At 54.9% G+C, this 11,838-nt stretch overlaps 1 protein-coding gene across 1 annotated transcript in view; it reads left to right on the top strand.

Moving 5' to 3' along the window:
- The window catches only part of Plxnd1 (plexin D1), a 40,244-nt gene that overhangs the window by 11,426 nt on the left and 16,980 nt on the right, over positions 1-11,838 (top strand). Inside the window, exons 2-9 of the mRNA XM_031383043.1 lie at positions 2,813-2,989; positions 5,006-5,137; positions 5,258-5,358; positions 5,443-5,572; positions 6,761-6,938; positions 7,029-7,137; positions 7,491-7,593; positions 11,144-11,248. Of these exons, the coding sequence (XP_031238903.1) occupies positions 2,813-2,989; positions 5,006-5,137; positions 5,258-5,358; positions 5,443-5,572; positions 6,761-6,938; positions 7,029-7,137; positions 7,491-7,593; positions 11,144-11,248 (1,035 nt within the window). The remainder of the gene's footprint in view (positions 1-2,812; positions 2,990-5,005; positions 5,138-5,257; positions 5,359-5,442; positions 5,573-6,760; positions 6,939-7,028; positions 7,138-7,490; positions 7,594-11,143; positions 11,249-11,838) is intronic.

Genomic DNA, 11,838 nt, shown 5'->3' with positions numbered 1-11,838 from the left:
TTTTATTTTTAGGATAAGAGAAAAAAAAAGGTTGGGGGAAAGGCTTTTTCGAAAATTCCTTCAGCACAGAATTAATGGCTTGTGAACGTCAGGGCGGGCTGCGGGAGTCAATTCCCAGCCTTTCCACAGCCTCCCCTCTCACCGCGGCCCACAAATCACCCCCAGCCCAGCACTGACTTTGTCTTTCCCAGGACCGGCACCCTGACTGGACAGCCGGGCAGGGCTCAGCAGAGAGACCGGAGCCAACTCCAGGGGTCTCCCAGAGCTCACGTCCCACAGCAGGGGTTTACAATTTTAATTTAAAAAACAACTTATTTAATGACGCAAGTAAGTAATGTGTACTCAGTGAAAGTTATGTAAGTTGTGGGAGACCATGGCCTCAGTGGGATGGGACAGCTGTAGTCCTTGTGGTGCTCCAGGACAGCTGGGGAGGAGCCCAGCCTGGGGGACAGCTCAGAACCCACATCTAAGGTCATCTCAGCTCACGTACATCCAGGACAAAGGCAAGTGGGTTGGAGCCGGAGCTCAGGGCAGGAATCGGAGTGTACAGTGACTCTGTTTGCACAGTCTCGCTTACTCTCGGTCAGCCAAGGTCTAAGACTATTAAATGGAAAATTCCAGGAATAAACAATTCATGATCTTGAGATTGCTTTCTGTGCTGAGTACCACGATGAAGTCTTGTGTTGTCCATCCCTACCCTGCATCTGAACCCGGGCTCTGTCCAGCGTTTCCACCCTGCCTAAGCTACCCACCTGGTAGATGCTCAGTAGTCATGGTTACTGATGTCCTGTCCCCAAAATCCAGAGCTTTGTCTGTGTGGCCCTTACTTTTCTTAAAGTGCAAATACATGGTGGTGGCAATTTGATAAATCACAAAAAGCCATGACATGCCTGCCTCGCGAGAAAGGGTGGAAATTCTTGACTTCGAGGTCTGTGGTGCAGTAAGATTGCAAGCCAGAGCCCACACTTACTGCGCTCCATTGTGGTATTTTGCGATTGTTCCATTATTGCCTCTCTTACAGAGATGACTGATAAACTCTTATAGGGAGAGACTATGGGACCACGCTGCATATAGGACTTGGGACTTGTCCCTGTCAGGCGCCGCTGTGCAGCAACCTGATAGACAGAGACACAAGCAGAGACAGTGGCCCCTGAGGCAGGACCAGTTTGTGAGGCACAGATACAGGCTAGATGGCCGCGACGGAGACCTGAGGGGGCTGAGCTGAGGGCTGGGGTCAGAGACACCCCGCTGAGGTCAGCGAGGCCACAAGCTTAGGAGTTGGCAGCTTCTGTGTGCCGGGCAAACGTTCTGTCATTGAACTTACTATAGCATCTCAGAGGCCACCCATGTGGGATCGTGTGTCTGGGGGTCAGAGGTCAGCTTTCAGGAGTCTGGTCTCACTTCCACTTTGAGGAAGTGACTCCCTTGTTGCTTATGTGAAGTTAGGATGCGTCTCCTGTCTCTGCCTACTATCTCTCCATAGGAGTGCTGGGGTTAAGATGTGACGCACTCAGGTCATTAGGCCTGTGTGACAAGCACCTGTACCTGCTGCACCATTTCACCACCCCACCCCACCCCCACCGCGTTCACCTTTTTTTTTTAAATTCATTTTTTAGTTTTTGGTTTTAAATTTGTTTATTTAAATTAATGTCATACAAAATATTTTGATCATGTTCTTTCCCCTCCCACATTCCTCCCAGATCCTCCTAATCTCTCTACCCACCCAGGTCTTCTCTCTCACTAGCTTGGAACTCACCAAGCAGCCATGATGGCTGGCTAGTAGTTGCCAGGGAACATGCCTGCCTGCCCCTGCAGCACTGGGATGCACGAGAGCAACACTGTATCTGGCTTTCAAACTCAGGTTATCATGCTTGTGTGGCAAATACTTTAACAACTGAGCCATACATACCACAGCCTTCGGATCTATTGTTATTGGATTAGTACCAGTCATAGCTGAGATCCGATGGTATCTGCTTAAGTCTGCCCCAGCACAGACTGAAGACCTTGACCTCTGCAAACTCGGTCCACCATGGATCTTGTCTCAACCCCCCAAGGGCAAGTATGTGCACGTGCCCATTTTATAGCTGAGTAAACTGAGGCTCAGAAAAGCAAAGTAACATGCCGGGGTCAGCCAATAGCAGCCCTATAGGACACAATTTGCCCCGTGGGTTTTAGACTAGGGCACCTCAGCCGCAACCCATACCTGGATGAGGGTTTTGCCCTACTCCAAAAGTATCCCAAGAAACCAGGGGACGGGGACAGATGCTAGATCTGTGGGGAAACACAATGGAGATGGGAGAGATGCCTCTTTGGTGTCACTTAAGGCAAGGATGACCTCAATGACCAAATATGGGCTCTTCTGGCCTCTCTGCTGTGTCTGGCCAGGAGGAATGATGGGGCCAGGTATGTGGTTGTGCTGATTGCTCAGGCTGGGCTAAAATTCTCAGGGTCAGGTGACTCTCCTGCCTCAGCTTCCCCTGTGTCTGGGACTACAAGTGTGTATACTCCCTGTACCTTTAGTCACTTAAAAGCTAAACTGACCAGTCCCTTGGCCAGCCTGTCTTGCCTTCTTCCCCCCTCCCCGGCTTCCCCATACCCAGTCTAGTCCCCACACATCTTAAATATCAACCATCTCTTAGGAGTAGCTGTGTCACCCAAGGTCAAGGCTAGATCCAGGTAGCGTCTGGGGAATCTATTCAGCCAGGCCTTTGCTTGGGTCAGTCGAGGTCTGAGAGCTGAGATCTGCCTGTGTGAACAAGCAGGGAGCCAGAGAAGGTTCCAGAGCTGAGTCTAACCTGCCTCGTCTCTGCAGCTGCAGCCGGAGCAGCTGGATTGCGGAGCGGCCCACCTGCAGCACCCACTGACCATCCTGCAGCCGCTGAGGGCATCGCCTGTGTTCCGAGCTCCAGGGCTCACGGCCGTGGCTGTGGCCAGTGCTAACAATTACACTGCCATCTTTCTGGGCACTGCCACTGGGAGGCTCCTCAAGGTAAGCATGCTCCCCCCGGGAGGGCCACGGAGGGCCAGAGTCACTCTGCTTTCTTCAGTTTTCCCTCTAGGCCTCCACAGCGGCCTGTCATGGAGGGAGGATGTCTAAGCAATGTCTACGTCTGCTTCTGGCATCTCCTAGCCTGGGGCCTGCTGCTTGCCCTGCAGCTTCCTGACCTTTGCAATGCACATGCTCCCTCTGGGCTTGTGTTTCCCTACTGGCTGCAGTTGTTAGGGGACTTCACTGAGGGAGGCGACAGCAACGCTGCTGGCCTACCACTTTGCAAGTTCGAGAGCTAAGGGAGGGCAAGGAGCTGCTTCTCTTACCTCAGGGCTGACTGGACACCCCGGCCCACTGCCTCTCCACCTCTCTGTGGGGAAAGTCAGCCTTCCAGCCAGGCCCAGCCTGATTGACTCAGAGTCCATAATCTAATTCCCTTTGGCAGCGGCCTGGGTGGGATGAGGTTAGGGCTTGGGCCCCACAGGCCTAGAACCACCTGTGGTGCCTGGGGAGCACGAAGGGCCCCAGTACCTGCCGGTTACTCAGCTTCAACCCATTTGGGCTCAGCTTTATGGTCAGAGGAGTGGCTTCTGCTTTTAACTGTTAGTACTCGCTGTGTGTCAAGCTGAGGACACAGCTTGTCTCCTCTGGCCTCCAGGCTCTCTATCCATTGGGGAGAGATGAGGCAGAGCAGGACTGTGGTCAGAGCCCTCTCCCCCTTCTACCCACAAAGCTGCAGTCACTAGGCACCACGTCCTTCAGCTCTCACGTCGAGCAGCGGATTCTATTCCACAGAAGCAGGTCACTGAGGTCCTTCCACAGAGGTGACTGCCCCCCCAGAGTGACCAGGTAGCTAGAGATGGGGTCATTGCTTTTCGCTTTTAATTGATTTCTATGTGCCACACTCGAGATGGAACCCAAGGCCTTAGTGATGGACGGGTTGCTGTCTCTCCTGCCAACCCTTCCTCTCCTTTGGAATGTCTGTCTTAATCCTCAGCTGTGGCCCCAAGACTCAGGGAATACTGAGGAAGTGGAAATGAGCCTATTTGGTGTCTGGGGTAGGCAGGCTTGGTGTGAGCCACGGTCAAGCCCCTCCCAGCATCCCAAGAGGCTTCCTGGCAATATCTCAGAGTCCAAGCCTGAGCCTGGGGGCACCTAGCATACCCCAGAATGAAAAGGATAGAGGTCCTGTCAGGAAGTCGTGTGGCAAAGGTCAGGCAGGCCTGGCTGGACAAGGTGTAGAATGTGTAAGGGGAGTGAAGTCAGAACGAAGTGGAGGTGTGGCTGGGGTATGGCTGGAGTGTGGCTAGGGGTGTGGCTAGGGGTGTGGCTAGGTGGATCCTCAAGGCATCAGAAAGCCATGGCCAGTTTCTTCCTGCAGAGAATCTCTGCAGGTTTTAGAAACCCAGAGGAAGGTGAGTGGGAGGCCCCAAAGGTGTCCAGACCGCCAGCCTTTACCCTCCTGTTAGTGTCTTGGAGTCTTGAACACTCGGCCTGTGGGGATGAGAGGGGAACACAGACAGCAGGGCTTTGCCAGTCCTTGGAGAGCCACACAGGGACCTGGGCCCTCCCCCAGGACTCTTCGTGTCTTATCTCTCTTATCCCCACAGCCCTGTGGAACGATAGCCATCCTTGACTCTTATTCACTGGGGAAACTGAGGCTCAGGGAAGGAAAACAACTCCTTTGGAATGTACACGAGTGCATGTCAGAAACAGAATCCAAGCCTTGCTATTAGCCATGACAACCAGCAGCCTCCCAGAGAATGGTCTGGGGAACTACAACCCACAGATACCTGGGGGAAATGTTGGAGTCAAGCAGCAAGGGAAGCTCCTGGTGGAGGCGCTGTTGAGTCAGTGAGAACGAGAGTGTGGCGCACGCACACTCCATCTAGGAGCCTGTTTTCCCTTTCACCCTGGACCCTCTGAGCAGGAGGGGAGAGAAGACTCCAACCCTGGGCAGCCTGGCCTTGTGGGGCAGTCCTGGGCACCAGTAGGTGATGGCCTTTCCTTCTACAGATCAGCCTGAACGAGAGCATGCAGGTAGTAAGCAGGCGGGTACTGACGGTGGCCTACGGAGAGCCCGTGCACAATGTCATGCAGTTTGACCCTATGGATCCTGGTTACCTATACCTGATGACATCCCACCAGGTGAGGAACTGTAGCCAGCCAGCTTTCGTGCAGGGCCTTAGCGCATGCTGACCCTCCTGTCGGGGACACCTCCTTCCCCACCTCCACCTTTGCTAAGCTGCCCCCGCCCCCCGCCTGCAGATGGCCCGAGTGAAGGTGGCTGCATGTGAGGTACACTCCACCTGCGGGGACTGCGTGGGCGCAGCCGATGCCTACTGCGGCTGGTGCACTCTGGAGACCCGGTGAGACCCCCAGCAGATGGCAGGGCAGGGAGTGCTGGGGGAGCAGTGGCCCTGGCCTAGGACCTGACTCCACGGTGCCTGCAGGTGCACTCTCCAGCAGGACTGCACCAACTCCAGCCAGCCGCATTTCTGGACCAGTGCCAGCGAGGGCCCCAGCCGCTGCCCTGTCATGACAGTATTGCCCTCTGAGATTGATGTGCACCGGGACTACACGGTGAGTGGAGCCCCACCAGCATAGAGCCTGCGGACACAACTAGCGACAGCCAGGCTTTAGGGAGCTCACAGCAAGGGCCAGGCACCATCTCCGTGGCTGGGCCATCTCTTCAAGGTTTTGCCGTGAACTCTCGGTGGACCTAGTCAGCAGTTAGGACCATGCAACCTGAGTACGTAGCAGTGCACAGGGCCGCTGCCGGCATTTAAATGGCAGTTTCTGAATATGCTGACTGGGGACACCCAGATAGAGAATAAACCCTTCTTGCCTTCTTCCTGGGAGTGTTAGTGGCCATCACTTATCCCTGATATGGGACAGTCGGGGTGGCGGTTAGTGTCAGGAAAGCCATGCTGCCTACAGCAAGGTGGGTGACCCAGCAGTTGGGTCCCTCCCAGCTCCCTCTTCACTGATTCCTCTAAGGACAGGGCCCTCTTATGTCACCTCACCCCGAGGGGTTCCAGTGGTTCACCTGGTCTACTCCCCCAAATCCTGCCCTGGCCTCCCTCACCCCTGGGCAGCCTGGGGTAGGCACAATCATTCATCCCCTTGTCCATTCACATGATACTGAGCACTTACTGGGTGCCATGTGTGTATGTACTCTGGAGACAGACCCTTGGCCTGGGAGGAGCTGATGTGGTCTTAGAGAGAGAGAATAAGACAGGTAAAAATGTAGAGGTGGGACTGCATGCAGAACAGAGTGGGGTGGAGCGCAATGGTAGGCAGGAAAACGGTGCAGACCGGCCTTGGGAGAGGACATGGGGTAAGTATGAGGAAGAATAGCTTCATAGGAAACTACAGTCCAGGGGCCCTAAGGTGGGAGTGAGGTCCACGTGTCTGGGGTGGAGAATGGGGTCATAACAACCCCATGCTGCAGAGGCCTTCTGTTTTTGAGACACCATATCCTAGTCCAGCCTTGAACTTGTAGCAATCCTCCTGCCCCAGCTTCCCAAGTGCTGGGATTGCAGGTTGGGATGCAACTCCTGGTTGACAGAGCCTGTGTGACCTTTGAGATGAGGAGACTCAACTGGAAACACTAAAGCCCCAGGGCGTCTTAGGAGTAGAGAGCCTTCAATTCCCTCCAGACAAACCATTTTCTGAGAGACACTCAGGCAGAATCAGACAGATGCTCTTTTGTAGTAGGATCTGTAAGGGGCATGACCTGGGCCTCACCTGAGGACGTCTCTCCCCCAGGGTATGATCTTACAGATCTCAGGAAGCCTGCCCAGCCTGAGCGGTATGGAGATGGCTTGTGACTATGGAAATGGCGTTCGAACGGTGGCCCGAGTACCCGGCCCTGCCTATGATCATCAGATTGCCTATTGCAATCTACTGCCCAGGGCCCAGTTTCCGTCCTTTCCTGCTGGCCAGGGTGAGTGCCTGGCTGTGATGCCAGTCCAAGGGTGGGTCCCTGTCAGCATCACATGTGGATGAAGACTGAATCTCTCTGATTACTTTCCAGACCACGTGACCGTTGAGATGTCTGTAAGAGTCAAAGGACACAACATTGTCTCAGCCAATTTTACCATCTATGACTGCAGCCGAATTGGACAAGTCTACCCCCATACAGCGTGAGTGGACGACGGGAGGGGGAACAGACCCCAGCTTGGAGAACCGCTTCAGGCCCTGGAACACACAACCAATAGGATCCAGTACACACAACAGACAGGATCCCACATCCTTCCCTTGCCTGTAGCAAGCTTTGACCAGCCAGGCCCTGCAAACTGACACCTGACTGGCAGAGGCAGAGGGAGGGAGCTAAAGAGTCTGTCTCTCCCTTGCATGCGTACCTCTCATCAGTGGGGAGCTCACTACCATACAGGATGGTCCATCTGCCCCCTTTCTCCAAGGCACTAGAATCATCCTTCTGGGGCCCAGCTAAGGGTGGGCAAGCAGGGATCTGAGGGGCTCCCTTGTCTTCCAGCTGTACCAGCTGCCTGTCGACACAGTGGCCCTGCTCCTGGTGCATCCAGCTGCACTCATGTGTCTCCAACCAGTCTCAGTGCCAGGACTCACCAAACCCCACGGTAAGCATAAGCCTTGTCTCGGCTATACCTGCCCCCAACCCCCACGCCTTTAGTACCCACTTCTCTTGTTTTTAAATTTGCGCCAACAGCCAGGGGTGGGGTAGGGCAGGGGGACTCATAACTGCATGTTCAGCAATCCCCTGTGGCTGGACAGGCTGGTTGCCTTTCCCCTCCCCTGCCTCTGCAACTCTCTCCAGGAGAGCAGGTTCTTCGAGGCAGCCCTTCAGGGCTACAGTATGACCTTCTGGAAAGCCCGAGCCAGGCTGAAGCCAGGCCCTCCGTCCACAGTGGATGCTAAGGGTGGAACATTGTCACCCCATGTTTCCAGTTTCTCAGACACTTCAAGCCTATGTCCCTGTCGCTTTGAGAGGAGGTGGCTTGTTCAAGGTCACCTACCTAGGAGACAGTAGGCTTGGGCCTTGAACCCAGACCCTTCTGCCTGTCTTTGAAATATAGAGTTGGGTATAAGACCTCTGCCTCTGTTTCCATGCTGTGTCACCTTCACCTTGGAAGGCTTCTCCCTCTTCCAGGGGTCACACGTGAATTTCCCAGACCTTGGCAGGTGAACAGCAGTGCCTTGAGCTCAGACGTACTTCCCCTTGGATATGTCAGGGCTGTGCACCCTAGGAGGCCTGCCGTGGCCTCAGCCTGACCCTCAGGCCAGCCTTCAGCAGCATGCAGAAACCACACCAACAGGGTGCACACAAAACAGGGGTTCTCGCTGACAGGCCCGGGAGTGACCTATGGCCGTATTGAGAGAAGTTCTGGCTGTTGGGCTATGGTTAGTCTAGGCCCATCATCCCTGTGGCTCTGGGGTTGGGACGTCTGGGTTACGACATGTCCTTACCTGCAACCCTAAGCTGCACACACAGCAGGGACTTGGTGACTGCTGAAGACTAGAAGTGTCCATTGCATCTGCCTGGTACATGCCAACCCTGAAGGGCCAGGGGCCTCCTTACAGTCTACCAGCACTCACTGAGTGCTTGTTGTGTACTTGAGTCTGTGCTAAGCACTGGGGGGAAAGCCAGTTAGATGTAGTTCTGTCTTTCCTACCACAGGCTCAAAGCCTTAGCTCTGACCTGTGGCTGTGTGATCCCAGGCAAGCTGCTGCCCCTTCCTGTGTTGTTCCCCCTCTGTAAAGTGAGGCCCAGAGCAAGGGCTAAATTAGAGATCTGGAATAACTGGGCAGTGGTGGTGCACGCCTTTAATCCCAGCACTTGAGAGCCAGAGGCAGGCGGATTTCTGAGTTCGAGACCAGCCTGGTCTACAGAGTGAGTTCCAGGACAGCCAGGGCTGTACCAAGAAACCCTGTCTCAAAAAACCAAAAAAAAAAAAAAAAAAAAAAAAAAAAAAAAAAAAAGAAAGAAAAAAAAAGAAAAAGAGAGAGAGAGAGAGATCTGGAATTACTCCAGGAGGCACCAACTCTATACTTGGCACCTAGATGATTTTAGAAGCTGTGGCCACTGTGCCCAGGAGAGACATCTCTTAAAGGGATCTTGTGTGAGTCTTGACACCTGCATAGGAGCTCAGCAGCTGGGAGGTGTGTCTCATGCTGGCAGTCAGCCTGTTCTCCCCAGGTCTACAGCTCTCCCTCAGGGCAGGAGCAGGCTGGCCCCAGAGGGGCTGTCGTAGAGCATTACTGTAATCTGGCAGGAGAAGAGGCAGCTTCACCAAGGCCTGCACAAGGTTCTGAACCAGTGCTCGACTTGGCATTTAATTAAGCGCCAGTTAGCTGTAGAGGCGCCAGGCCTCCCGGGCAGACGGCAGGCAAGAGGGTCTGCATGTCCTCCAGGACCCCTGACTCCTGGAAAAGAGGCCCTGAAGGTTGTGCTTCTAGCCACATGCACGTGGTCCCCGTGGCTCCCACGGGGAGGCTGCTAAGGCCTGGCTCCAGGGTTGGGATGAGAAGAGGCAGCCAAGTGCCAGGTGTCCCAGGGCCAGTGTTGGCCTCTCAGAGCATAGTGCTCCCAGGGCAGCATGATGTCAAACTTTGGATGCAGGATGGGAAGTGGTAGCTGGATCAGAGCCTGGCGTGTTCCAAACCACAGGGCGGCACAGTGCTGGAGCCAGTGGCTGATTGGCTTGATGGCTATTGACAGCCATCACGGACTGTGGGCTCGACCACAGCAAGTGGCAGCAGGCCAGCGGGCCCCTGGTCACTGGGCCTATTGATGCTTGTTGGCTTGGGTTGCCAGCGCTTGCCCTCTTGAGCTTGGAGACACTATAGGAATTCTCCTTCGGCTCCATTTTTTTTTCCAATAGCCCGTTTGGGAATCTTATCCACCAAGCTCTGTTCCCTGGCAGTTCCAGCTAGGCGAGGAGAGGTCTGTGCCAACCTATGTGAACTAGAGCAGGCTCTGCACTCGTGCATGATGGTAGTAGCTCCTGACCTCTCGCCCTCTCCTGTGCACTCAGCCCTGTCCTACATGTAACCATATACAGCTCCCCAAGCTTGCAGGTCAGGTCAGCAAATGGGAAAAGCCATCTGAGGCCTAGAAGCCATCTCATGGCCTGGGTGGAAACAGGAAAGGGAAGCCCATAGGGGAAAAGCCCAGGCTAGCTCTGGTCATTGGAGTTAACCAGCTATTGCTAGTGCACAGTCATCTTCAGTTACCACTGGGTCCAGGAGTTCAGTGGTGGCGTAAGGGGTTTCTCAACAGGACCTTCATTGGTCTAGCTTGGTCGGGGTCCCCCTTAAGGGGAATGCCCCCTGTGTGACTAGGAGCTAATAGTGATATGAAATGTCCCTTGGCTACCTACCTGTAATCCCAGCACTAGGGAGGCTGATGTCAGCTTGGGGCCGTGAGGCAAGCACATAGTGGGTGGAAGCTAGAGAGGCAGATGGGAGTGGCAGCTCACACGTGCGACCCCAGTACTTGAGGCCAGCCTGTCCGAACAACATACTGAGACCCTGTCTTCAAAGAGAGAGGGCAAGGGGAAGATCAGAGGAAAACTAGTACCCCGGGAGAGGGTGTCATTGTCCCAGAGGGTGATCTCATGTATACACAGGCGTCCTAACCCTAATTCTTGCTCTCATAGATGTGACCAGGAGACCCCTGGCTAGAGTGGCCTGGGGTGCAGGGTCCCTGTGACCTCTTGTCCCTGTAGGTCAGATGTCGAGGTGCCAGTAGGTAGGACTTCAAAGCTCCGGCCCTGATAGGGTCCCCAGTATCCTGCCGAGGAGTGTAGAGAAAGTGTAACCACAGCCCTCACCTTCCCGGCCCCTCCCTTGTGCAGTTTCTTCTATACAGTGTGGTATGGTCTCTTGAGAGCCACAGAGGCAATTCTCAGCCCAGGTCTGGCCTAGTGTTAGTGTCCTGCAAGATTGAGTCCCAAAGAACCCAGCCACAAAGAGCTCCCCACGGCGCAATACCCAGGCACTCTGGGCCTAAGGAGCACACCCAGGAAAAAGACTCCGCCCAGGTGGAACAGTCACCTGTCTCCTCATCTAGAAAGTGGGGCTGTGGGCATTGCTATGGAGACTGTTGGCACCCTGGGGTGGGGACTCTGGAACATTCTATTTGACTCCCATCCTGTGTTTGGTCTGCAGAGCCCTCAGGACTGTCCCCAGATCCTGCCCTCGCCCTTAGCGCCTGTGCCCACGGGTGGCTCCCAAGACATCCTGGTGCCTCTGACCAAGGCCACCTTCTTCCATGTAAGTAGAGGCCGTGCACGCTCTTTGTGGGTTTCAGACTATCCCAGGGCCCATAATGATGGCCCAGCTTTTCTCTCTGAGCCCCATTCCAGCTGTATAAGACTTGGAGCAGGAAAACAAGGCTGATGGGGGACAGCAGGCAGCCAGCAGCTGCCAAGGGAACCCTGGCTCAGGCCCCAGTATTCCTGCCCTGGAGGCTCCCTGACATAGTGGTCCAGCCCCCTGCCTAGTGCCACAGTCCACGGGTGGATGAGGCCCATGTGGGCTCTGCCTGCCTGCCCAGGCTGAGCAAGACCCCGGGTGCTCCAAGCTCTGTGGAACATACTGGCCCAGTTCAAGGCATCCCGTCTTTCGCAGGGGTGGCCAGAAGAGGCCATGCCCCTAATTCCCATGGTCTAGAGAGGTTACAGAGGGAGGAAGTGTTCTGGGGGAGGGGATGTGGCCATCTCTGCCCCCACTCAGGAGGAGTGTGGCAGAGGGGGGTTGATGAGTTTTGGGATGATGCCAACTTTCATCATTCCTGGGACATGCCATCTGTCACTGCCACGCGGGAGTTGAGGCCCGTGACGGTTGTCACACGTGGGGGCCAC

This window comes from Mastomys coucha, unplaced genomic scaffold, assembly GCF_008632895.1.
Source record: "Mastomys coucha isolate ucsf_1 unplaced genomic scaffold, UCSF_Mcou_1 pScaffold20, whole genome shotgun sequence".
NCBI lineage: Eukaryota > Metazoa > Chordata > Mammalia > Rodentia > Muridae > Mastomys > Mastomys coucha.
The sequence above is the reverse complement of the archived record's forward strand: the minus strand, read 5'-3'. Positions and strand labels throughout refer to the sequence as shown.